Source organism: Rhinatrema bivittatum, chromosome 10, assembly GCF_901001135.1.
Source record: "Rhinatrema bivittatum chromosome 10, aRhiBiv1.1, whole genome shotgun sequence".
NCBI lineage: Eukaryota > Metazoa > Chordata > Amphibia > Gymnophiona > Rhinatrematidae > Rhinatrema > Rhinatrema bivittatum.
The window spans coordinates 22346955-22374790 of NC_042624.1; the positions used below are offsets into that span (position 1 = coordinate 22346955).

At 48.5% G+C, this 27836-nt stretch overlaps 1 protein-coding gene across 1 annotated transcript in view; it reads left to right on the top strand.

Annotated features, from left to right (window-relative positions):
• Nucleotides 1–27836, top strand: part of UCK2 (uridine-cytidine kinase 2) — a 613925-nt gene that overhangs the window by 339236 nt on the left and 246853 nt on the right. Inside the window, exon 4 of the mRNA XM_029618633.1 lies at nt 11849–11991. Within this exon, the coding sequence (XP_029474493.1) occupies nt 11849–11991 (143 nt within the window). The remainder of the gene's footprint in view (nt 1–11848; nt 11992–27836) is intronic.

A 27836-nucleotide genomic window follows, 5' to 3' on the forward strand; every position in this document is an offset into this window, starting at 1 on the left:
ACAAACTTCTATCTGCCTCGCAACATAGATTCCGCAAAAATCTAGGCACAGAATCCCTCCTTACCTCCCTTACAGACCTCCTTATCCTAGGTCTAGACAAAGGTCAATCCTTTCTATTGGTCCTTCTGGATCTCTCGGCAGCCTTTGATACCGTCAATCACTCCATCCTCATCAACCAGTTAGCTGCAATAGGAATTTCTGGATCGGCTCTCTCCTGGTTCAAATCGTTTCTCACCAACAGAGGTTATAAGGTCAAAATCCAGAACAAAGAATCATCACGCCACGTCTCAACCATTGGAGTCCCACAAGGCTCATCTTTATCCCCTACACTCTTTAATATTTACCTACTACCGCTCTGCCAACTCCTCACCAACCTCAACTTAAAACACTTTCTGTATGCAGACGACATCCAGATCCTGATCCCCATCAAAGATTCATACTCAAAAACCCTCGACTACTGGGAGTCCTGTCACCTAGAAATCAAAAGCCTCCTCAACAGCCTAAATCTTGTACTAAACTCCTCCAAAACCGAAATATTACTCATAACTCCTGATAACAGCAATCTCACCGCTTGTCGCCCAACCAATCCACAAACCACTCAAGTGAGGGATCTTGGTGTGCTAATCGACAATAAGCTGAACTTCAAAGCCTCCATCAATAAAACTACCAAAGACTGCTTCTACAAACTGCAAGTTTTAAAAAGGATAAGACCCTTCTTCCATGCCAAAGACTTCAGAACCATCCTCCAAGCTCTCATTTTCTCTAAGCTAGACTACTGCAACTCTACTTTACTTGGTCTCCCTTCCTCATACACCAAACCGCTCCAAATGGTTCAAAATGCAGCAGCCCGTCTACTAACAAACACCAGGAAAAGAGACCACATCTCCCCAGTCCTAAAAGACCTCCACTGGTTACCAATTCATTTCAGAGTCATTTACAAATCCATCACCTTGATATACAAAATTATTCACCAACATACCACTATCCACCTACAAGTTCCCCTCCGCTTACACAAGACCGACCAGAGAAGCCTTCAGAGGATGCCTCCATGTTCCACCTACCAAAACCACTAATCACAGCACCTTAAGAGACCGAGCCTTTTCCACAGCAGGCCCATCCCCCCAGATCTCAGAAATGAGCCATGCCTCCTAACCTTTAGGAAAAGACTCAAGACATGGCTGTTCAGGCAAGCTTTCCCGAACTCCATCTAACACGCCCCACCAACAAATATTCTACACAGCAGCTATAAATACTGTACTCTGTATATATTGTACACTTGTATATAATCAACCGCCTCTATCTCTCTTTATTTCCTCCACCCCAGTTCATTAGCCCTTGTTAATTGTAACTGCATCTCTTCTTCACGTTTATTTATGTTCTTTGTTGTATTCATTGCACCCCTGTTTTTATGTAAACCGACATGATGTGAATGCTTCATGAATGCCGGTATAGAAATTGTCAGCAGTGCTGTCTGCACTGAGCTGCGACATAGGGGTACCCACCCACATCTCACATATTTCGCCAGAATGGTGATGGCCTGACTGTTGGCAGCCACCTCGCAGACAGGCCGTCACCAGCAGCACAGCTGATTGGCCAGGGTGGCAGAGGGAGGATGCATGCATGTGTATACCACTCTATTGTGTGATCGATGGCCATTACTGAGGGGTGAGTCCTCACAAGAGGACTCACAGGTGGATGTGACAAGGATGCAGTCCCCCTCAATGTGCTGTCAAGTGCCCTTCCAATGTCTATAAGGTCCCGAAAGTAGCTGGCTGCAATGTTTTCAAACATGGAGATGTGCGCAAAAGGCCAATGAGGCTCGCAGGACTGTAAAAGAGTGCCTCTTCGGACAGGGCCGCAACAGATGGGCAGCGCAAGTGCCCACAAAAGGGTCACAGCGGCACAAGGCAAGGATCAGGGTGTGGCTGGTACCACGTAAGCCACCGCAGTTGGTTCCATAGCACAGAAGGCATTTTGTGGACTGGGGACGCACCTCCGACTAGCCATTTGTACCCCTACAGCACGCTCCTGGTGAGCAGACAAACAGTCATTGATGCTCGTGCAAACACAGCCAATCATAACTGTGTTGGCTCTACAGCCTTACTGTTGAGTATGATGACTAACTAATGTCACTATTGACAGATGATCACACAGCCGTCCAGCACAGGTCCGGATGTGCAAATAAAGGAAGTAAATACCCACATGTGAAACGGGTCCATAGAGGGCAACCCTTTCGCTGAACCCGCATTACCCATGTGTCGCCCATATGGAGGTGGCAGAATACAAAAGGAGGCTGCACAGGGTGGAATGTATGCATGAAGGGGGCCAGATATACGGCTAGGCAGGTGATGAGGTATATTGAGGTACAGGCCACTCCCTTTTCCTAACATGTGTACTCCCCCTGTGTGGCAAGTCACCTGGTTGTGGCATAGGAAGAATCGGTGATCAATGATTGGGAACAATGAATGTGTGCGAGGTCTCCGGATACAGGCGAATAGCCTTTCAGCACACAACCTTTGCACACCATATTTCAGAGCTGTTTGGAACACCAGCACATGCATGGGTGTGTGTGATAATCCACTAGCTGACACACATTACTGTCCTGCAACAGCGGTTGCCACGCTTGCTACTTGCAGTGATGAGGATGACAGGGGTTCAGACAGGGTGATAAACCAATGTCTGCCTCTATCATAATAGTGGAAACATTTGTGGCTCATAACGTATGTAGGATTCACTGCACTGTCGCCCTCATACGGTACAGTACAATGGTACGCTGGGCAGGAAGGTGAACAGTTGGGATGATGTTCGGTCTACACCCAGTCCGCCCACAATACATGCATGCACATCCCACGCAACTAGTGTAAATGCCACGTGTCTGTGTGTGTCGCAGCCCTTAGGACAACAATGTTGGTGGCCACTGCACCAGCCCATACCAGGATGACATCTTGGGTGACAGGTGGTACCTAACCTCTGCGTAACACAGCCTCCCTTTGCACCAACCGCTCTCACGTTAGCCCCTCAACCATGATACCATGCAGATTTACACATAGAGCCTCCATGTACTGTACCTTATAAGGGTACACCCTTCTGCCAGCACACCACCAGGCTGCACCCGGAGATGTCCTCCTCAAGGGTATATAAAGAGGGCCAACATTGCCATGAGCTGATGCCATGCCCAGCTACAGTGTTGTTAAACATCACACTTGGCCAAGCACATGTGCATCCTTAACAATTGTGCTCCAAGCTGCGCCACAGTTCTGTGGTCCAGGAGTTCCACAAGCTGGATGGGCAGACGTTAAACAGGCAGAACGTTACATGCTGTATCCTCACACATGGCTACCTGTCCTTCATGACGTGGAATGTGGTCGTGAAGCAAGATGTGCCTAAGGGTGCTGACAAATAGCATGGCAGTGTGTTCAGTGTTGCACCTGGCCTGTCAACCACTACATACACAGGCCACACACTGGTGTGGACATGTAGGCAACACCTTACACCCTGTATGGCAAGAGGTCGAGGGCTGAGAGCTTCCAGATGTCCACCTGCAGTGGCAGACCTTCAGTCAGGGATTCTGTCCTCCATGGCCGCACAAATGAGTCATAATTAATTACTGAATTGTGTGTGACACCCAGTGATACAAATATTCTTAATACTTTACTGACTCTTAACAGAACCACTATCATTTAAATGCTGCAGAACCCCAATGGACTAACCTCCCTACAGGTGTGCTGTTCAGAAGTTTACAGGTAACCACTGTGGCTCACACATCATTATCAGCGGAATATTACTGATTGCACATACTGTATGACCTGTGGCAATGGCTGACAGGCCATAGGTGGAGAAGACCCCTTTACCTCGCTGCCCAAGTATGTATTCCACAGGAGCTGGCGGACAGGGGTTCTCCCTGTAACAGTAACAGAGCAGTGTGCAAGAATAGAGGGAATATGGGCCAGACCTGGGCCTACATGTCCCTCCGAGTGACATAGATGCACCCATATTGCAACGTTGGGAGGGTATACGTCCCATCCACATAATGTCCCTGAATAAAGGCTTGCAGGTACAGGAGATTCAAGACAGAGTATGTAGAACAACAGGGATGAGGTGGGTATATTATGTGATGGTGACACAGGTCATACAGTATGTGGAAAATCAAATACTCTGCTGGTATGATGTGTGAGCTAAATTGCTTACCTGTAACCTTTCGCAACTGCACACCTGTAGGGAGGAAAGTCCACTGGGGTTCTGTAGAATGTTAAAGTTAATGGTTAATGTTAATGGTAGTGGTTCTGTTAAGAGTCAGTAAACTATACCAAGTATCTGTCAACACTGACAGATACCGGTCACTGGACTGTACTGGTTATCCAAAGAACATGCGCCATCAACAATGACAGTTATCCTTGTACAGTGGCTTGTATGTGTGTGTGGCGAGGTGAACTATGTTAAGACAGTGTAGGAGTGTGGACCACACAGTGTTGGCCGTCAGATAGTGTTCACATGGTGGATGTGGCCCACATTCTAAAGGGTCCATGCACACCCCACAGCTGGGCGACGGCACCGGAGGCATGTGTATCACTACGGATGGTGACCCCCTTCTTGCAATCTTTGCGCTTTTCAGACCCCCAAATTCCTATATGGGTGATTAACAGTGACTGCACACCAGCAGTCACCACATCTGTGTGCACATGGACACCCACTAAACACACTTAAGGCCTGTTGAGTATGCCTTACACCGCTTGCACCCTGTAAACAGGTATGACAGATTTGCATTAATATCGTCCCCTCTCCGTACAACTAACAGCACACTTAGCTGCCTGCTGACAGTCTGTGCAACTCCTTTAATACACGGCATGCAGATAGCAACATTACCCTTCCCTGCCTCACGTTTCAGTGGCCCACAACCTTAATGCTAAGGCAGTAACTATAGGAAGCCTTTCCTGGCACACAACCATGCTGCCATAGTGGGGATGTACACTGATATTTCACAGGGTAGATGCTTAGCATGTACAGCTGGAAAGGGCTACACAGTATTGTATGCCAATGGTGCCTGGAAATTAAGAGTGTGCATGCCCCACCACTATCATGGATGTCGTGCATGGCACCAGAGGTTGGCAACCTCTCGGTCAGTCACCCAGCAGTGGTGGAAGGCATCTTCCGTTTACCTGCACAGGTGAGAGACCAATCTAGGAAGCAACGTCGGTTAGTACCTTAGCATCAGTTAGCCTCACATACATGGTGTTTGGCATGCAGAGATAGGTACGATAATGAACCCAGGTAAGAAATACGTGTCTGGACTCCTCACCGCCAACAGTGCATGACATGAGCACTGCTATTGCAATAGACAGCTGGCCACCCCTTCCCCTTTCCTCACAGATCAGGAGAGTTGGCATACATCAGCACGCTCCATTACTGTGCATTCCCTGTACTGAGGAACAATACCTCTTCTACTGTCAAGAGACATGTCTGGTACTCCCCTATTTTTTACTCTGTAAGGTATGTGAAAGACAGGTGCAGATGTTGCTATACTGAACCTCAGGCAGGGTCCAGTTCGAAAACTCAGCATTGGTGCAATGTGGGATACAGCATGCAAGGTGTGGCGGGTGTACACCAAGGGCACATTAAGAACATAACGAGGACACAAAAGGTGGCAGGTTAAACAGGATATTTATTCCTGACAACATTCTGCAGGGTATAGTCAAGTATTAGGTCAGCAGTAACAGCATACAATTGATGTTCCTAGGTATTCATTATCTGCAAGTACTAGATAGCTAATAGATCCAAAGTGATCCAATTCCGGACTGCATCACTCCACCATCAGCAGTATATACACATATGCAGGTAGTGGGTGTTATCAGTACTGGCAAAGCATGATTACCTAGGAATGGAGAAACAGGAAGTGGCACCCCAATAGCTTGGATACTGTAATACATAGATTACTGCTGGTCAGTATACAATGTGTAGACAGGCATAGGCCCCAGGCGGTCCATGTTGAAAGAGTGCACTGAAAGGGGACAGCCTGAGAGGCCAGCCAGCAGAGTGAAAGTCCAGGCCCCAGGCGGTCCATGTTGAAAGAGTGCACTGAAAGGGGACAGCCTGAGAGGCCAGCCAGCAGAGTGAAAGTCCAGGCCCCAGGCAGTCCATGTTGAAAGAGTGCACTGAAAGGGGACAGCCTGAGAGGCCAGCCAGCAGAGTGAAAGTCCAGGCCCCAGCGGTCCATGTTGAAAGAGTGCACTGAAAGGGGACAGCCTGAGAGGCCAGCCAGCAGAGTGAAAGTCCAGGCCCCAGGCGGTCCATGTTGAAAGAGTGCACTGAAAGGGGACAGCCTGAGAGGCCAGCCAGCAGAGTGAAAGTCCAGCCAGCAGACAAGGTATCCAGCGGTTCAGCATGTAGGCAACAGGCAAAAACATGAAGGGTCTGGCTACAGCATTGAAGGGCCAGGAACAGACAGCAGCGGCATGGCAGCAGGAGGAGACCCAGGACGACACAGCAGCAGTAGGAGACCCAGGACGACACAGCAGAGGCATGGCAGCAGCAGGAGACCCAGGACGACACAGCAGCAGGAGGAGGCCCAGGACGACACAGAGCACGTGGCATTTGGAGACATGAGGCACAGAACGCACCCCACAACCAGCATTTAACAGCCCTTCAGCAGACCAGTCATCCTACAGCACACTGCCAGAATTTGCAGCCCTTGAGAACAGAAGGTGGCACACAGCAGAGTGGCGCAGCGGATGGCGGTGGCACACAGCAGAGTGGCGCAGCGGATGGCGGTAGCACACAGAGTGGCGCAGTGGATGGCGGTGGCACACAGCAGAGTGGCGCAGTGGATGGCGGTGGCACACAGCAGAGTGGCGCAGCGGATGCCGGTGAGCCAGGGGAGCAGGTGGGTGGGAGGTGGCGCCTCATCAGCTTTGCATGGGGAATCCTCTTCCATCTCGACGGCACTGCACCTCTGTGGGGAGCAGGCAGTGGGGCATCCTCTTCCATCTCGACGGCACTGCACCTCTGTGGGGAGCAGGCAGTGGAGTATCCTCTTCCATCTCGACGGCACTGCACCTCTGTGGAGAACAGGCAGTGGAGTATCCTCTTCCATCTCAACGGCACTGCACTTCAGTGGGGAGCAGGCAGTGGGCTTCCTCTTCCATCTCGATGGCACTGCACCTCTGTGGGGAGCAGGCAGTGGGGCTTCCTCTTCCATCTCGACGGCACTGCACCTCTGTGGAGAGCAGGCAGTGGGGCTTCCTCTTCCATCTCGACGGCACTGCACCTCTGTGGGGAGCAGGCAGTGGGGCATCCTCTTCCATCTCGACGGCACTGCACCTCTGTGGGGAGCAGGCAGTGGGGCATCCTCTTCCATCTCGACGGCACTGCACCTCTGTGGGGTGTCCATCCCAGTGGTGGCTGGGAGTACCTGCCCATACCCAGTTTATGGGACATGTTGGTCCCCTCAGGGCCCCTTGCCACGTCGCGATGGTCTGCTGGGAGGTGGCAGGTTCTTGGGGGGACGGCCCCTGTGGCTTCGGGACCCTGAGGGACTTGGCTGGGGTGTTGAGGTTGCAGATGATGAGGCCTGCTGGTCCGGCATCCACTGCAGGATTTGCATCAAAATGGTATTCAGTATGCCAATCGCTCCTGAGATGATGTTGCCTACCTGTGTGATGGCTGCAGTCTGGAGCTGGGAGTCGCGCCTCTGCTGTCTCATGGCTCTCCTCAGGCCACGCAGTTCCATCCATATGTGTTGCGCTTGAGTGGTAGTCATCGGTTCCGGGTGTGGTTGGACGGGTGGCACTGCTGGAGGTTCCTCTGGTGCAGGGGGATGTGCCAGTGGCATCGCTGCCCCAGCTACTGGTGCAGGGCTGCATGGGGACATTACTGGTGTGGGTAGAGTGGGCGGGGTACCCACAAAGCTCCTCGGGGTGCTTGGGTGCAGAGGAGTGGGGGAGGTCCCCCACTCGATATCCTCCAGGGCCTCGCTCAGGGTAAGGGGGCTGCCTGTGGCTGCTATTGTGGGCCGCACCTCTTCCTCCTCCTCCGATTCTGACCACTGTGTCGTCGCGTCCATGTGAAAGGGCCTGGTTATCATAGGTGGCCGCCTTAGCCCGGGTGGATCCCTGCTGGTGCCTGGGCCCTCCCAGCTGGCATCAGAGGTCTGCTGCCTGGGACCAGAGTGCTCTGTAGAAGATTGGGGAAAAATGGATATACAGCATCAGTACCACAGCATTTGGTTGACTTAGAGTAACATCAAACAGGGACAAAATGTTTGACCAACATGTCATTCTGCTTATACAGTAGAGATAAGTTGTTTATATGTACCTAATGGCATGGGGGGGATGGGCCCTGAGTGCTGGGCTGTGCCCAGCACATGGCCAAACTGACCCTGTGCACTGTTGTCAGCAGTTCTTGCACAGCTCAGACAGCCACTTGCTGACTGGGGGAGGGGGGATGGGCCCTGAGTGCAGGGCTGCGCCCAGCACATGGCCAAACTGACCCTGTGCACTGTTGTCAGCAGTGCTTGCACAGCTCAGACAGCCACTTGCTGACTGGTGGGGAGGGGGGCAATACTGTTCTGGGGAGCACATGGGGAACAGAACCAGAAAAAAGAACTAAACATTGTGTAGAAACCTTGAACAGGACGGGGGAGTACAGGGCAACTTACCATCTTCGAGGTGGGATGTATCAAGGCGTGGATCCAATCCCTCGAAGACGTCTGGTCCCAGCCGCTGCATGAGTCACCTCTCCATCTCGGTGAATCTGATGGGACATGGTGACCTTCCTCCTGTGTCCCTCATGTACTGGTTCCTCTCGGCAATCTTCAATTTCAGCTGTGTCTTGATGTCTCTGTACCGGTGGGCCACCTGCTCCCCGGTCCGAGGGATGTCACTTTGCCTTTGGATGTCCCCAGCTATGGTGGCCCAGATCTGTGCCTTCGCTGCCTTGCTGGTCTTCACTGACAAATTCCCGAACAAGTGCGCATAATGACGCAGGACGCCCTCTATCAGCATGTCATTGTCCTCCACGCTGAACCGCATGGCACGCTGCCTGACCCTGGCCTGGCTGCCTGGTTGGGGTGCCACTTCCGGAGGGGTCTCCTCCCTAGCCTCTCTCTCCAACCCACCAGGTTCCCCACTCCCTTCCTCCCCCCCCCCCCCACCTGACCCTGCACTTCCTGCTCCCTTCCCCTCTGCCCTGCCTGTCTAGCCCTACCTCTTCCCACCATTCTCTCCTGCCTCACCCTCTCCCCCTCCCCCACCCTCCTATCACTTCCCTCCTGCCTATCTCTCCCACTACCCCTGTTCCTGCTCCTACTCCTCATACCCCTACCACTAGGTCCCTCTTCCTCCTCCTCCCTCCCCCTCCCCCTACTCTCAACTCCCCTCTTCTCTCCTCTCCTACCACTCCTCTCACGCTCCATCCTCCACCACACTCCTCCTCCTCCTCCACACCACCACCACCACTACACTCCTCCTCCTCACCACCAGCACCACCACCATCACCACAGTCCTCCTCCTCCTCCTCACCACCAGCACCACGACCACCACACTCCTCCTCCTCCTCACCACCACCACCACACTCCTCCTCCTCCTCCTCCACACAGATAGGAACAAACAGTAAACTGACAAACTTGCACTCCAACAGAGATTACAAAAGACACAGGTAAAGGGAAACAGATGACCACAATTAAACAAGACACCGCACTCAGTAATCAAATTCAAAAGCAACTACCTCCAACTATAACCTCCAACTCCTACCTCTCTCCAAAACTCCTTCTAAACCCTCAAAGGAGGAGGGGCAGGAAGTGACCTTTTATACATGAAACATTATCGCGGGACGCGGTACTTGGTTTCACTTTGATTCGTGTACCGCGACAACTTCGTGCACCGCAATGATTTTTTAGACTTTTTATCGCGAATCGCGAAAATGGATTCGCAATTCGCGAAAACTTCGCGACCCGCGAAGTTTTCCTGATGCACGAAAAAACACTCATTTGCATGGGAACACCCTGTTTTTTAACGCAGGTGGTACCAATGCGTTACCAATGCGATATTGGTAAATGAGGACCTATGTATCCAACGATGAATAGAAATTAAATGTTTTTTGAAGATTTTTGATAGAAAAAATTTTTATTATTGTATACAAAACATTCTAATGAACTTATATGTCACTATATATAATATGTTGTTCCTAAGCACTGGCATTGTATCAGGAATCTTGCATACAGACAAGAATTGTAGCTTGCCTGTGCAAAGAGTCTGCACAGGTGGGCTGCTGCTGCCGCCATTGCTATTAGGAGAAGCTGAAAATAATTCCTAGCCTGCTTCACCCTTTTCCTTTTTGCTTCGTATTGACAATCGTTTTGTTCTCTCATTTTCCTTTACCTTTTGGAATTCCTTCTTTTGTTTGATTTGCTACTTATTGGGGATGAAAGGGATTTTGAAATAACTTTAATTTCAAGTTCAATTTGTATATTTAATGTGTCAAAACAGGAAAAAGAGCAGATTTGACTTGTGAAAGTTGGGTTTAAAAACAGGAAGCCACTTTTATATCATATTTTATGTTAAGCATCATGGAAAATGAAGCCATGTATTTTTTTGCTTTTGTTAACGGCTTGGCTTGTTTGAACATGTGGTAATATCAAATTTAATAAACCACAAATCAGATATGTGCTGTTTCTGAACCCATCTGCACTTAGCAATGGCGAAGCATTTTTCATATTTGTGAACCTTTATCATGGAAATAAAAAAAATTCACATACTATGAATTTTTGTGAGAAGAGGAGTTTCTCAGCTCTGCTCTGTACAATACTTGAAAACATTTGAGAAATATTATAGTGTTCATGCTGCATTTTAGCTCTGTTGTGTGTTACACTGCTTAGGACAAGCTCTATCTGTGTAGGTATGAGCTAGAGCAAGTTGCATTGTAAATGAGTGGGTTCCTTCTTCCTTCTGCCAGGTGGCAATGGCTATTTTGTATGGAGTGAAACTATCAGACCTCTTCTCTGGGGGTAGCACTGAGCTGGCTTTTGTACATGTTCAAGAATTAAATTGTAAAGCACATTTGGATAAAAGAGGCCATGTGCAAATTATTTGTTTTTGGTGAGCTATTTTGCCCTCGCAATTAAATGGTAAAGCAGACGAAGGAGCATGATGACTATTTCTATAGCAGTGCTGCTGCTGCTATGGTTTTCCATTAAAATTTGGGTTTTATTTCACTGTGAATATTTTATTCCATTGGAATGCATTGGAAGAAACAGAACTTTAGAAAATTTTCTTCTAACCATGCTGACTGGCTTCTAAAGTAATGGAGATGACATACCGTAGCTAATGTGATATGTGCTACATTTGGTTTCCATACAACTGCCAAAAATAGTTGTGGCTTTATTTGGATTGAAATTACTGCATAAATCTTGAAACCTGCAGTGCAACAAGGCTCCTCAGAATGTAAAAAAATTGTCAGTGGGTTCAGACATAGAGTCTTGGAGAATGGCATGAAGGGACACTACCATCAGATTATGTAGAGGACAATTTCCAAAGTGAAGTAGTTACATTAAAGCAGATTAACGCAGCTAGATGGGGCTGTTTTGAAAATTGCCTCCCTCTTCTTTCCAAAATACAGGTAAAAGTATGCATGTGGTTTCACAGCAAACATACTTTTGCCTGTGCCCAAGGGAGCAGGGTTAGGGCAGGTCTGCACCTGTAAAATAGGTGCAAATTATGTGGCTATGTAAAGTACTTGTGGTTCCCACTGGCATGGAATTGACAAAGAAAATGATTTAAGTACAGGAATGCTGGAAATGGTGTGAGCTGGTGTTTTTTTGCGACACATTTTTAAATTTGCCTCTGTTATGTGCTGGCAGGAAGGAAGAGACGGTCATTGTATACCCAGCTGATGTGGTCCTCTTTGAGGGGATCCTGGCGTTCTACACACAAGACATCAGAGATATGTTCCAGATGAAGCTCTTTGTTGATACAGATGCAGACACAAGACTTTCACGTAGAGGTAAATCATTCGATCTGTGCAAGGATATGTAAGAGTGTACTATGCCAAGCTAGTCTAAATCTTAACCATCTTCATAAAGGGGGGAAAGGTTGCTTTTCTGTGCCTGCTGTCTAGGCCACCCAGTTAAGGCAATAAGCTCAAGTTCTCTGAAACAATCCCAAGCCATCTAGTCATTTTAATTATAGTTTTTAAGGCTTCTGTATAATCATAGGCATTGTTCTGAACAAGGGCAGATGATTTTTCTCTATCATATTGTCCTCTGTTAAGTGCTTCTATAAAGAGGACAATTCCCAAAAGGATCAAAAAAAGAGTTCATTTTATTTGTGCAAGTGTACTCCATACTTTAGGAATCTGTTTCCTCATCAACTACCAGGGCTGAATTAGCCATGACACGTGGGTGACATCATCCAGCAGTGTTGAACAGACTTCCATCTCTCTAGCTTACTAAAGTTTTACTAGTGAGCATATGTGGGAGTTCCCATGAGCCCCTTGGTCTTTTTTTGAATGAGATTCTATAAGAATATAAGATTTGCCATTCTGGGTGAGACCAAGGGTCCATTAAGCCCAGTATCCTGTTTCCAACAGTAGCCAATCCAGGTAACGAGTACCTGGCAGAATACCAAAAGGCAATAGATTCCATGCTGCTTATCTCAAGGATAAGAAGTGGATTTCCCCAAGTCCAACAATAATGGTTTATGGATTTTTCTTCCAAGAACTTGTCCAAATCTTTTTTAAATCCACCTACGCTAACAGCTTTTCCCACATCCTCACACAACGAATTCCAGAGTCTAATTATGTGTTGAGTAAGAAAATATTTTCTCCAATTTGTCTTAAATGTATTATCTAGTAACTTCATTGCATGTCCCCTAGTCTTTGTACTTTTTGAAGGAGTAAACTACCAATTTGCATTTACCCATTCCATGTCATACATTATCAGCCGTTTCTTCTCCAAGCTGAAGAGTCCAAACTTTCTAAGCTTTGTTCATAGGAGAATAATTCTGTCTTCTTTATCATTTTGGTCGCTCTTCTCTGTACTTTTTCTATTTCTGCTATATCTTTTTTGAGATTCGGTGACCAGAATTGCATATAATACTCAAGGTGCAATCATACCTTAGAGCAATAGTGGCATTATGATATCCTCTGTTTTATTTTCCATTCCTTTCCTAATATTTCCTAGCATTCTATTACTTTTCTTGGCTGCTACTGCACACTGAGCTGAGGATTTCAACATATTATCCACAATGATGCCCACATCCTTTTCCTGGGTGGTGACTCCCAATGTGGAACCTTACATCCTGTAGGTATAGTTTGGGTTGCTGTACCCTGCGTGCATCACTTTGCCCTTGACCACATTAAATATTATTTGCCATTTGGATGCCCAGTTTCACAAGGTCCTCTTGTGATTGAACAACTTTGAATCATTTTCTGTCATCAGAAAATTAATCACCTCACTGGATGTATCCATCTATAAGTCATTTATAAATGTTAAAAAGCAACCACTCCACTATTCACTTTTCTCCTTTGAGAAACTTGACCATTTATGTTGCGATCCCGGGTCGGCCCCGGGACCGCCACTTACCGCCGGCTCGGTCCCAGCCCCCCTCGAGCTGCCTTCGGGCCATGCAGGCCCTGGGCATGGCGCTTCCACGCCGAGCGAGCAGCCGGCGTCCTCCCGCGGCTGGCCCTGCCCCCTAGCCGTGCGTGTGCGCGGCAGGCCTCTGCATTTAAAGGGGCCAGCGCGGGAGATTCAGGAAGTCGGCTGGTGACGTCAGACGCTGCAGGGCTATTTAAGCCCTGCAGTCACAGCGTTCCTGGCCTTGCAACGAGGTTCACAGGGTTCCTGTCTTCAGTTGCTGCGTTCCTGGTTCCAGCTTCGCTCCGATCCGGCTTGCCTGCTGACCATTCTCCGTCTTGACCTGGCTCCGTCCCTGGATCGGTCCCTGGCTCCGTCCCTGGATCTGTCCCTTGGCTTCGGTACGACTTCTGACCTCTGGATTGACCTGGCTCCGTTCCTGACTCCGTTTCTGGATCTGTCCTTTGGCTTCGGTACGACTTCTGACCTCTGGCTTGACCTGGCTCCGTCCCTGACTCCGCTTCCGGAATTGTCCTTTGGCTTCGGTACGACTTCTGATCTCTGGCTTGACCCGGCTCCACCTTCGACTCCGAATTATTGCCTTCCTGGACTCCGTCTCGGATCTTCACCGCTCCACTGGCCCGAAGATTCTCCTAAGTCCCAGCGGCTGGGTTCCTACAGGCTCCTCCTGGGGGGGCTCCGGCTTCCAGGGCTAATCTCCAAAAGTCCCAGCGGCTGGGCTCCTACGAGCTCCTCTCGGGGGAGCGCCGGTCTCCAGGGTGAAGAGATCCCTATTCCAGGGCCCAACGCTGTCCAGCCTCCGTATCATCCTCGAGTCCTTGGTCGCATAGGACTCCGCCCAGTTCCGGCATTCAAGCCTACCCCGGTCCATCGAGCCGCCTCCCGATTGGGACCTGTAGCCGAGGTCCTCCGCAGCTTCCAGCTCTTGTCCCGACTGGCCCAAGGGTCCACAAGTCCTAACAAGTTGCAAGGCCATGGACCCGGCGGACCTTGCAGGCCTGAAGGCCATCCCGGGCATTGCCCAGAAACTCCAGCAACAACAGAGCTGCCTCGACACTCTGATGTCGACGGTCCAACGGTTAGCAGACCGAGTCGAGGGGGCCTCCGCTGCCAGCTCTACGGCGTCTACATCCCGGACCAATCCCGGACCCACCGTCCCTGTCCAGATGCCTGCTCCGTCCCGATATTCGGGGGACACGAAATCTTGTTGAGGTTTCCTTAACCAGTGCTATATCCGCTTTAACCTGCTGTCTGCACAATTTCCTACTGACCACGTGAAGACAAGCTACATCATTTCCCTCCTGGATGGGAGGCCCCTGGCGTGGGCTTCGTCTCTCTGGGAGCGTCAGGATTCCCGTTTAGGCAGCCTCATCCAGTTCGTCAAATCCTTCCGAAGGATTTTCGACGAGTCGTCTCGTGCTTCCACGGCCGCCTCGGAACTACTCCAACTACGACAAGGGAACCGTCCTCTGGAGGAGTTTGCCATGGAGTTCCAGACTCTTGCCACTGAATTGGGTTGGGGAGCCGACAGTCTGCATGGCATTTTCCTGGAGGGGCTCTCCCCACGCCTCCAGGATGAATTAGCCAGACGAGACCTCCTGGACGACCTCCATGAGCTGATTGAACTGGCAGGTCGTGTCGACCGACGGATTCAGCGCCACTTCCGGGAGCGGAAAACCACTCAGGGACAGTCCACCTGTAGGACCACGCCTCCTCGGGGCCGGCCGTCGCCGCCCGCCCCGACTACCACTCAGGGCGAGGAACCCATGAAGTTGGGCCGGGGTCCCCTCTCTTCGGAGGAACGAAAGCGGCGTCGCTCCCAGGGCTTGTGTCTCTATTGTGGTGGTAAGGGGCACTTTCTGGCCCGCTGTACCGAGCGCCCGGGAAACGCCCGAACCTAGAGTCTAGCGGGGAGTTGACTCTAGGCAACACCTCCTCGAACTCCCCATGTACTATTCCAGTACGACTGTGCCTCCTGGAGGGGGCCTTCGACGCTTTAGCCCTGCTTGACTCCGGGGCCGGGGGGAATTTTATTCTCCGAGACCTTGTACAGCAACTGCAGTTGGAGACCCAGCCCCAGGAGCCCCCCGTACGGGTATCTTCCATCCAGGGGATCCCGCTTCCCGGGTCTATCTCCACTTGGACTCGCTCTCTCAAGCTTCAGGTCGGGGTCCTTCATACTGAGCAGATCTCCTTCCTTATCCTGGAGAAGTCCATTCACCCTGTTATTCTAGGGTTACCGTGGCTAAGAAAACATTCTCCGGTGATAGACTGGACCTCGCTCCAGATCACTTCATGGGGGACCACATGTTTCCGTCAGTGTCTCCCTGCCTGCGTACGACCCACGCTTCCACTTCTAACGGCGCCTCTAGCCATACCTCCGCAGTACCACGCCTTCCGGGACGTCTTCTCCAAGGAGAAGGCCGAGTTGCTTCCCGAGCATCGGCCCTTCGATTGCACAATTAACCTGTTGCCGGGTACCACACCACCTCGCGGACGAGTGTACCCGTTATCCCTGCCTGAGACCCAGGCCATGTCCGCATATATCAAGGAAAACTTGGAGCGGGGCTTCATCAGACCCTCAAATTCCCCGGCTGGGGCCGGATTCTTCTTCGTGGGGAAAAAGGATGGGTCTCTTCGGCCCTGTATCGACTACCGGGGCTTGAACCACATTACCTGGCGTGATCGCTACCCGTTGCCCTTGATTCCCGAACTCTTGGATCGCCTTCAAGGGGCCAAAGTATTTACCAAGCTGGACCTCAGGGGGGCCTACAATCTTGTAAGAATCCGTCCGGAGGATGAGTGGAAGACCACCTTCAATACCAGGGACGGCCATTACGAGTACCTCATCATGCCCTTCGGACTCTGTAATGCCCCTGCTGTGTTCCAGAATCTCATGAATGAGGTACTTCGTGACATGCTACATACCTCTGTTATAGTGTACCTTGACGATGTACTAATATACTCCCGGGACCTTGAGTCACACTGTCAACACGTCTGCCAAGTACTCCAGAGACTGAGGGAGAATCGGCTTTACGCCAAATTAGAGAAGTGCCAATTCGAGCAGGAGTCTTTACCCTTTTTGGGGTACATCGTTTCCTCCACAGGCTTCCATATGGACCCCGACAAGGTTGCCGCCATTAAGAACTGGCCGCAACCACGGGGAGTTAAGGCGCTTCAGCATTTCCTGGGCTTCGCCAATTTCTATCGCCAATTCATCCCACACTACTCCAGCCTGGTAGCCCCTTTGACGGCCCTTACCTGGAGGGGGGCTGATGCCAAGGAATGGCCACCCACGGCCGTACAAGCCTTTCAGGTTCTCAAAGAGGCCTTTCTACAAGATACCTGCCTCCGCCATCCCGATCCTCAGGGCCAATTCATCGTAGAGGTCGACGCTTCCGACGTGGCAGTAGGGGCTGTGCTAGCCCAACTTTCCAAGAAAGGTCAATCCTGGCCCTGCTCATATTTCTCCCGGAAGTTCTCCCCCGCCGAGAAGAACTACGGTATCGGGGACAAAGAATTACTCGCCATCAAACTGGCATTCGAAGAATGGCGCCAATGGCTAGAGGGAGCACAGCATCCTATAATAGTCTACACGGATCACAAAAATCTGGAGTATCTGTGCCGTGCCCAGCGTCTCAATCCCCGGCAGGCGCGCTGGTCCCTCTTCTTTAGCCGGTTTAATTTCACGCTCCACTACAGGCCGGCAGCCAAGAATGTCAGGGCAGACGCCCTCTCCCGTAACACCGAGATGGACGATACCATTGAACCTCCCCGATACATCTTAGATCCAGCCAAGGTTCTCGTGGCCGTGTCCGAAGTGGCACCTGCAAGGAAGACGGTGGTTCCAGCTCGCTCGAGGAGGAGGGTGCTCGCATGGGCCCACAATTCGTTAACCGCCGGTCATCCGGGGATGGCTCGGACCCTAGAACTCTTAACCGAATTCTACTGGTGGCCACGGGTCAAGGAGGAGGTTCAACGCTACGTCCGGTCTTGCGCCATGTGCACTCGACAGAAACCGCTGCCAGGCCGCCCCTGGGGTCTTCTCCAGCCGCTTCCTATCCCCATGGAACCATGGACCCATGTATCCACGGATTTTATAGTGGAACTACCTCCGTCGGAGGGAAAGACCGTGGTCTGGGTCACCATCGACCGCTTCTCAAAGATGGCACACTTTGTACCCCTTGCAAAACTACCCACAGCTCCCGAACTGGCCGATTTATTCGTCCAACATATCTTTCGACTCCATGGTTTGCCTCTGCACATTACGTCGGACAGGGGCCCTCAATTCACGGCAAAATACTGGAGGGCTCTTTGCAAGACGTTTGGTGTACAATTGAAATTGACCACCGCCTTTCACCCCCAGAGCAATGGCCAGGTCGAACGCACCAACCGAACTCTGAAGGCCTTCCTCCGAGCCTTCGTCAGTGACTTACATGACAACTGGGTCGCCCTCTTACCCTGGGCGGAGTTTTCGTATAACCGCCACAAACACTCCGCTACTCTCCAGTCCCCATTCCAGATGGTGTATGGGAGGACTCCCAAACCTCCTCTGCCGTTGCCTTTGACAGTCTCCTCTCCGGCAGTGCAACTTACAGCTAACCAGCTACATCGCCTCTGGCGCTCCACGCAGGAGAAACTTCGGCAGGCGGCCGCTCGATCCAAGGAATACGCAGATAGAACCTGGCGACCTGCTCCCGTCTTCCTACCAGGGACCAAGGTATGGCTAAGTACCAAAAACATTCGGCTGCGCATACCGTCCATGAGGCTAGCACCTCGCTATATTGGTCCCTTAATCGTGGCCGAACGTATTGGGGCGGTGTCCTACAGGTTACGTTTACCTGCCACTCTTAAGATACATGATGTCTTCCACGTTTCCTTGCTCAAACCGGTGGTCCTTTCCCGATTCCAGGCTTGGCCTCCGGAACCCAGTGCCACCGCTGCTGACCCTGAGGACACGTATACGGTGAAAGAGGTCCTGGACGTTCGGGTCCGCCGCCGTCGCTGGGAATACCTGCTCTCCTGGGAGGGTTACGGGCCCGAGGAGAACTCCTGGGAAACCCGCCTCACATATCCTGGATAAGGATCTTCTCTGCCGGTTCCATCTGAGTCACCCGGATAGGCCGAGACCCCCGGGGAGGGGGCGCAGGAGAGGGGGTACTGTTGCGATCCCGGGTCGGCCCTGGGACCGCCACTTACCGCCGACTCGGTCCCAGCCCCCCTCGAGCTGCCTTCAGGCCGTGCAGGCCCCGGGCACGGCGCTTCCACGCCGAGCGAGCAGCCGGCGTCCTCCCGCGGCTGGCCCCGCCCCCTAGCCGCGCACGCGCGGCAGGCCTCTGCATTTAAAGGGGCCAGCGCGGGAGATTCAGGAAACCGGCTGGTGATGTCAGACGCTGCAGGGCTATTTAAGCCCTGCAGTCACAGCATTCCTGGCCTTGCAACGAGGTTCACAGGATTCCTGTCTTCAGTTGCTGCGTTCCTGGTTCCAGCTTCGCTCCGATCCGGCTTGCCTGCTGACCATTCTCCGTCTTGACCTGGCTCCGTCCCTGACTCCGCTTCTGGATCCGTCCCTTGGCTTCGGTACGACTTCTGACCTCTGGATTGACCTGGCTCCGTTCCTGACTCCGTTTCTGGATCTGTCCTTTGGCTTCGGTACGACTTCTGACCTCTGGCTTGACCTGGCTCCGTCCCTGACTCCGCTTCCGGAATTGTCCTTTGGCTTCGGTACGACTTCTGATCTCTGGCTTGACCCGGCTCCACCTTCGACTCCGAATTATTGCCTTCCTGGACTCCGTCTCGGATCTTCACCGCTCCACTGGCCCGAAGATTCTCCTAAGTCCCAGCGGCTGGGTTCCTACAGGCTCCTCCTGGGGGGGCTCCGGCTTCCAGGGCGAATCTCCAAAAGTCCCAGCGGCCGGGCTCCTATGAGCTCCTCTCGGGGGAGCGCCGGTCTCCAGGGTGAAGATATCCCTATTCCAGGGCCCAACGCTGTCCAGCCTCCGTATCATCCTCGAGTCCTTGGTCGCATAGGACTCCGCCCAGTTCCGGCATTCAAGCCTACCCCGGTCCATCGAGCCGCCTCCCGGTTGGGACCTGTAGCCGAGGTCCTCCGCAGCTTCCAGCTCTTGTCCCGACCGGCCCAAGGGTCCACAAGTCCTAACAATTTAGACCTACTCTCTATTTTCTATCTTTTAACCAGCTTTCAGTCAACAGTAGAAGATTGCCTCCTTTCCCATGAATTTTTAATTTCCTCAAGCATCTCTCATGAGGTACTTTGTCAAATGCTTTCTGAAAATCCAAATACACTATATCAACTGGCTCACCTTTATCCACTTGTTGGACTTATTTATTTATTTGTTTATTTTTATATATCGATGTTTGGTGCTGGCCCTCACAATGGTTTACAAGTATAACAACAATACATGTAATGGTTTAACATCAATAAACATAAGGTTTACGGATATAATATAATAATACATATGACGGCTTACAATCTGAGACCATAACATTGATCTTTAAATAAAAAGGTATATAACCAGGGATGTATCTAGACTGTGGGAATATCAGACACGATAAACAATACTTGATAGTGATTACGGAAAAGTAATACATTCTGTCTTGGGTATAAAATAGAGTAGGGGAGAGTGAAACACGGATTGGTGAGAATGAGAGAGGGTGAGGGGGGCAGTTATAATCAGCTTTCATGTTATATATATATTTATTTTTTTTTTTGGTGGGGGGGAGGAGGATTGACCTTACAGAACAGAAGAGCACTAAGGACTTTATCTCTAATTTGTTATGTACAAGATAGACCTGGGATGTTCGAACGTATGAGGATGGAGAGTGTGTTAGAGGGCAATTGTGTTAGATGATCGAGGGGTTAAAGGGCACGGAGGGAGAAGATAAGGCCATTGGTGAAAGACTAAATTAATTCTTTAATGTTTATTGAAAAGGAGATACCTGTGCTGAAACTGTATTAAACGGTAATGATTCAGAAGAACGGAAATAAATTATGGTGAAGATGGAAGATGTAATAAGGTAGATTGACAAACTAAAGAGTAGCAAATCGCCTGTTAGGACTGGCTGGTCCAGGTAGGGAGGACACCATTTGGGTAGTGCACGAAATGGCAGGACAGGACTAGGGAGTTCTTCTGCCTAACCAGCCCCCTCCCCTGCGGGTTGAGCCTTTGGGATCTGGGGGCCAGTAGGGCTTTGCTGTGGCACCAGTACATGTTGGTGAATGATAGGTAAATGTAGGAGACGGTATTGGGTGCAAGTAAGGATTGGAGGAGGCAGGCTGGACTGCAGAGTAGGACAAAGTGGGGCTGGACTACAGAGCAGGACAAAGCTAGGCTAAAGTGCAGGATGAACAGGCAAGGTTGTGTTGGACTGCTGGGCTATGGATACAAGAAGAGACACAGGACAAAGACAGGACTGGGCTAGACACAGGCTGAGGCAGAGCAGAGGAAGGACAAATCAAGGACAGGACTCATGAACAAGGAATACTGAACATAGAGCCCCAAAGGATAACTATTTATTTATTTAAAACTTTTCTATACCATCGTTAAGGTGGGTACCATCACAACGGTTTACAATAAGGCACAAAAGTAATGCTATTAACCTCTATCATTTTACACAGGTGCCATAATGTTTGGTAACATAGTTTAATCAAAGTTAGTTGTTAAAATGAGTGTGATCACTATCATGTCCCGGTCGATTCTATAGCGGTTTTGAGTTGAGGACTCATTCTATAAGTAACTTATCCTTTACTGATGAATTCTATTAAAACAAAAACATACACCCTTAGTGATTTCTGTTTGTGTGGGTGTTTTTTCACTTGCACTTAACCTGGTTTGAACCTTGCATTTCCCTGGATTCTATTCTCCCTTCTCTTTTTGAAAGGCTTGTTTGAATAGCCAAGTTTTAAGATTTTTTCTGAAAGTTTTGTTTTCTCTTTGTAGTCTTAATTCCAATGGCATGGAGTTCCATAATATGGGTCCTGCTAGTGATAATGCCCTCTCTCTTACCTGCATTAGTCTTGCTGTCTTGACTGATGGAATAGTCAGAAGGGCTTTGTTGGCTGATCTTAGATTTCTATTGGGGATGTGTACTCGAAGGGTTGTGTTCAGCCAGTCTGCGTTCTCATTGTGTATTAATTTGTGTATAGTGCATAGTGTCTTGTACTGAATTCTTTGTTCAATGGGAAGCCAGTGCAGCTCAGCTAGTGTTTCCGTAATGTGATCTCTCTTCCTTTTTCCAGTTAATACTCTTGCAGCCGTATTCTGCAATATTAGTGTAGCTGGGTTCAAAAAAGGTTTGGATAAGTTCTTGGAGGAGAAGTCCATTAATGGCTATTAATCAATTATACTTAGGGAATAGCCACTGCTATTAATTGCATCAGTAGCATGGGTTCTTCTTAGTGTTTGGGTAATTGCCAGGTTCTTGTGGCCTGGTTTTTGGCCTCTGTTGGAAACAGGATGCTGGGCTTGATGGACCCTTGGTCTGTCCCAGCATGGCAATTTCTTATGTTCTTATGTCTTATGGAGGTGTATGGTAGACCTAGTAGAAGGGTATTGCAATAGTCAGTGCTTGCAAATATTAGTGCTTGTAGTACTGATCGAAAGTTGGCGGTCGTTAGAAGTGGTTTGAGTTTTCTGAGGACCATGAGTTTGGCGTATCCTTCTTTTACTTTTATGGATATATGTTGTTTTAAGCTTAGTTCTGTGTCTATTATTACTCCTAGATTCCGGACTTTCTCTGCAAGTATTATTTGTTTGTTGTTATTGAGTGTGATTAGGTTGTGTGAGATCTCCATGTTTTTTTTTCTTTCTAAATGAAGGAATTCAGTGTTCTCTATATTGATTACTAGCTCCATTTGATTTAATAGTTGTTTTATGATGTCTAGATACATGTTGGCTATGTTTAATGTTTTCTCCATTGTATCGTCAATGGGTAATATGAATTGAATATCGTCTGCGTATATGTAGTGAGTGATTCCCAGGCCGGCTAGTAGGTGGCATAATGGCAGTAGATATATGTTGAAGAGTGTGGCAGACAGTGCGGATCCCTGTGGTACTCCTGTCTGAAGGTCTATTTTATCTGATATCGAATCTCTGATTTGAACTTGAAAATATCTGTTGCTTAGATATGATCTGAACCAGCTGATTGTTTTGTTGTCTAATCCTATTTCTTCTAGTCTATTTAGAAGTATGTTGTGGTTTACAGTATCAAAAGCTGCTGAGAGGTCTAGCATCACTAGAATGTAATGTTTACCGTTATCGAATCCTCTCATGATGTTGTCTGTCAGCGCTAGTAGTAGTGTCTCTGTGCTATAATGTTTTCTAAAACCATGTTGTGAGGGATATAGGATGTTGTTGTTATCTAGGTGTTCTGCTAGTTGCTTTTGTATTGTTTTTTCTATTAATTTTGCAATTAAGGGTAGGTTTGATACAGGTCTGTAGTTGCTCAGGTTCAGTGGATCGCTGTTTTTCTTCTTTAAAATGGGTTTTACGATTGCTCCTTTCAGTGCATCTGGCATGGATCCTTCCTCTTTGCCGGTGTCGGTGATACAGTGTTGGCTACTTTTTTTATATCTGTAGTTGTTATTGTGTCGCATGCATGTGGGGCGGGATTTAGTTTTTTTAGCAAAATTTCGATTTCCAATTCTGATACTTCATAGAATGTTGACCATTGTTTGATTTCTCTTTTTTTCATTTTAATTTCTTGTTTCGTAGTATTTGGTATTTTAATTTTTAGGTTCTTGATTTTGTCATTAAAAAAGTTGCAATTTCGTTGCATCTATTTTCTGGAAGGGTTTGTGGAGATTCGGATTTGTCATTAGTGAGGTTTTTTACTATGGTAAATAATGTTCTTGGGTTGTTTTCATATTTTTCTATTTTAGAACTATAGAACTGTTTTTTTGTATCTAGAATGACTTGTTTATAGAATGCTAGGTGTTTTCTGTATTTTGTTAAGTTTTCATTGCTAATAAGCGACAGACCCTGAAGGACAGGAATGGAAAGGCCTAGATAGGCCACAAAGCAAGGCAATGGTTGAGAAAGTCCAAAAGCCACAAGGCAAAGCAAAGCGAAAGTTGGAAGTCGCAGAGGTCACAAGGCAATGGGGGCCAGGGCAAGGAGCCAAGACAGACTCTATGCAAAGGCATTGAAGAAGGCAATAGACAGGGTTATGTAGGGCTGAGGCTTGGGTATGTGCAGGCAAGGAGGAGGTACTTGGCAAGGCTGAAGAGCAGGCATACTGAGGACTCCTGGTGACGAGGAAGCTGTACCACAAGCTGAGTAGTGAAGAGCCTATGTGGATAGTGTGGAACAGAGCTCCAAGGAGACCTCTGCTGGTGTGGAGGTGTCGTGGTTAGGGCATGATGAGATTGCATAACAGCTGAAATCATAACATTGCCCAACCAAATGGTATTCACACAAAGAACTCAACAATGAAATTGTAGATCTATGACTAGTAATTTGTAATCTATTATTAAAATCTATTGTACCTGAAGACTGAAGGGTGACCAGTGTAACACCTACCCTAAAATAGGTTCTAGAGGTGACTGGGAAACTATAGACTGGTAAGTAACTTCAGTGCCACTAAAATTTGTGGAAACCTTTCTAATAAATTCACAGAACATATAGAAAGACATAGTTTAATGTAATACAGCCATCGTGGATTTATATAAGGGAAATTTGGCCTCATCAATCTGCTATATTTTTTGAAGGAGTTAATAAACATGGAGAATAGTGAACCAGCAGATACATTGTGTTTAGATTTTCAAAAGAAGTTTGACAAAATGCCCCATGAGACTCTTGAGAAAATTAAAAAGTCATGGGTTAGGATGTGCTGCGACCGTCGCTTCCTGATGGCTTCACTCCGCCTACCTTTCCTATTTTGCGGCAACTCCTGCTCTTCATGGACACCTGGCTGCCGCGGCATCCGCCTGCCGTCCTCTCCGGCATCCCTGGACCGGCTTGGGTGCTGCCTCCCGCCACGCTCTTCAGGTACCTTAGGGCACGCGCGCTGCGCGGCCCTCATTTCCTCATTGGCACGTTCCTCAGGGGCGTCCCCCTGTGATGATGTCACGCTGCCCGGATATTTTAAGCCTACAGTTTATTGCTAGCCGTTGAGTTAGATAGGGTGTTCTTACGGATGGGATTCGCTCTCTGTACCCAGCTACTCTGCCTTCCAACTTTCATTGGACTCTTTCTGCTAACGGGGTACCCGCTTCTTGGGGGCCTCTTTGCTTCTTTCAGGTCGCTATCAGGTAACCGGTACTCGCACCTCGAGGGCCCATGTTCCCTGACTCGCTGCCTGCATCTGTCTCTTCTTCTACTTGGAAGAATTCGCTACAGACACCATCAGTGAGTACTACTATCATCCACTCCTCAGAGCTGTCTCCCTGGAACCAGGTACTCGCTCCTCGAGGGCCTACCTCCGATCCAGCGCCAGCGCCATCTCCTGCGTGGAACCGTTGTGTGAGTACTTTGCCAACAAGTCTCTCTGCCTCAAGGGATCTGGTACTCGCTCATCGAGGGCCAGTTCTCCTTATCTCGGGGTCTCTCCATATTTGGGACTCTGTGAATGTTCTATTGTACTCACTTTCTCAGTTCTCTCCACTACAGCACTGCTACCGGAGGAACCGCTGTTCCAGCACCCTGGGGAATACTAGCCCAGCTGGCTACATCTTCTACTCACTACTGCCACCTCTGGTGGCTTCTCAAACTGTCTAAATAAAGATATAATCTCTGTTTGTGTGTCCAGAGCTGAGCCTGACCTGTGGCTCCGCACGGGACTTCCCCCTGTGGGTGTGGTCAGCTGCTACAGTGTCCAAGGGTCCACCCAAACCTCACTAACTATAACAGGATATAATGTCCTATTGTGGATTGCAAACTTATTAAAAGATAGGAAACAGACAGTAGGGCTAAATGATTATTTTTTTCCGAGAAGGGTAAACAGTGGAGTACCTCAGGAATCTCTACTGGACCCAGTGCTTTTTAATATATTTATAAATGATCTGGAAAGAGCAATAAGTGAGTTGAACAAATTTGCAGATGACAAAAAATTTTCCAAATTGTTAAATTACAAGGGGATTGTGAAAAATTACAGTAGAACCTTGTGAGGCTGGAAGGCAGATGAAATTTAATGTGGACAAGTGCAAAATGATGAACATGGGGAAAAGTAACCCACACTGTAATTACACGATGTTAGATTCCATATTAGACATTAACACCCAGGAAAAAGATATGGGTGTCATAGTGGACAGTATTTTGAGATCCTCTGCTCACTGTGCATTGGCCAATAAAGCAAATCGAATGTTAGTAATTATTAGGAAAGAAATGAAGAATGCCATATTTTGTGTCTTTATTGCTCTATTGTGAGTATTGTATGCAGTTCTAGTCACTGCATCTCAAAAAAGATATAGTTGAACTGGAAAAGGTATAGAGAAGGGTGACCGAATGATAAAGGAGCTGGAACTGTTCCCTTATGATGAAAAGTTAAAGAAGTTAGGGCTGTTCAGCTTGGAGAAGAGGTGACTGAGGAGCTGATAAGAACATAAGAACATAAGAAATTGCCATGCTGGGTCAGACCAAGGGTCCATCAAGCCCAGCATTCTGTTTCCAACAGAGGCTAAAACCAGGCCACAAGAACCTGGTAATTACCCAAACACTAAGAAGATCCCATGCTACTGATGCAATTAATAGCAGTGGCTATTCCCTAAGTAAACTTGATTAATAGCCGTTAATGGACTTCTCCTCCAAGAACTTATCCAAACCTTTTTTGAACCCAGCTACACTAACTGCACTAACCACATCCTCTAGCAACAAATTCCAGAGCTTTATTATGCGTTGAGTGAAAAAGAATTTTCTCCGATTAGTCTTAAATGTGTTACTTGCTAACATCATGGAATGTCCCCTAGTCCTTCTATTATTCGAAAGTGTAAATAACTGAGTCACATCTACTCGTTCAAGACCTCTCATGATCTTAAAGACCTCTATCATATCCCCCCTTAGCCATCTCTTCTCCAAGCTGAACAGCCCTAACCTCTTCAGCCTTTCCTCATAGGGGAGCTGTTCCATCCCCTTTATCATTTTGGTTGCCCTTCTCTGTACCTTCTCCATTGCAACTATATCTTTTTTGAAATGCGGCGACCAGAATTGTACAAAGTATTCAAGGTGCGGTCTGACGATACAGAGGCATTATGACATTTTCCGTTCTATTAACCATTCCCTTCCTAATAATTCTTAACATTCTATTTGCTTTTTTGACTGCTGCAGCACACTGAGCCGACAATTTTCAAGTATTATCCACTATGATGCCTAGATCTTTTTCCTGGGTGGTAGCTCCTAATATGGAACCTAACATCGTGTAACTACAGCAAGGGTTATTTTTCCCTATATGCAACACCTTGCACTTGTCCACATTAAATTTCATCTGCCATTTGGAGCCCAATCTTCCAGTCTTGCAAGTCCTCCTGTAATGTATCACAGTCTGCTTATGATTTAACTACTCTGAATAATTTTGTATCATCCGCAAATTTGATAACCTCACTCATCGTATTCTTTCCAGATCATTTATATATATATATATATTGAAAAGCACCAGTCCTTTCATGAATTTATGGATTTCTATCATATCCCCCCTCAGTCGTCTCTTTTCTAAACTGAACAGCCTTAACATCTTTATCCTTTCCTCATAGGGCAGCCCTTACATGCCCCATATCATTTTAGTCGCCCTTCTCTGCACTTTCTCCAGTGCATCCATATCCTTTTTGAGATGTGATGACCAGAATTGCACACAGTATTCAAGGTGTGGTTTCACAATGGAGCAATACAGAGGTATTATGACATCCTCCATTTTATTTTCCATTCCCTTCTTAATAATTCCTAACATTCTGTTTGCTTTTTTGATTGCCACAGCACACTGGGCCGATGATTTCAATGTATTATCCATTATGATGTCCAGATCTTTTTCCTGGGTGGTAACTCTTTAAGATAGAACCTAATATTGTGTAACAACAACAAGGGTTATTTTTCCCTATATGGAACACTTTGCGCTTGTCCACATTAAACTTCATCTGGTATTTGGAAGCCCGTTCTTCCAGTCTCACAAGGTCCTCCTGCAATTCATCACAATCCGCTTGAGATTTAACTACGATGGGAGGGGGGGGGGGGGGGGGGGGAAGGGCTGATGGGCACGGAGCAGGAGAGAGACCTTGGGGTGATAATGTCTAATGATCTGAAGT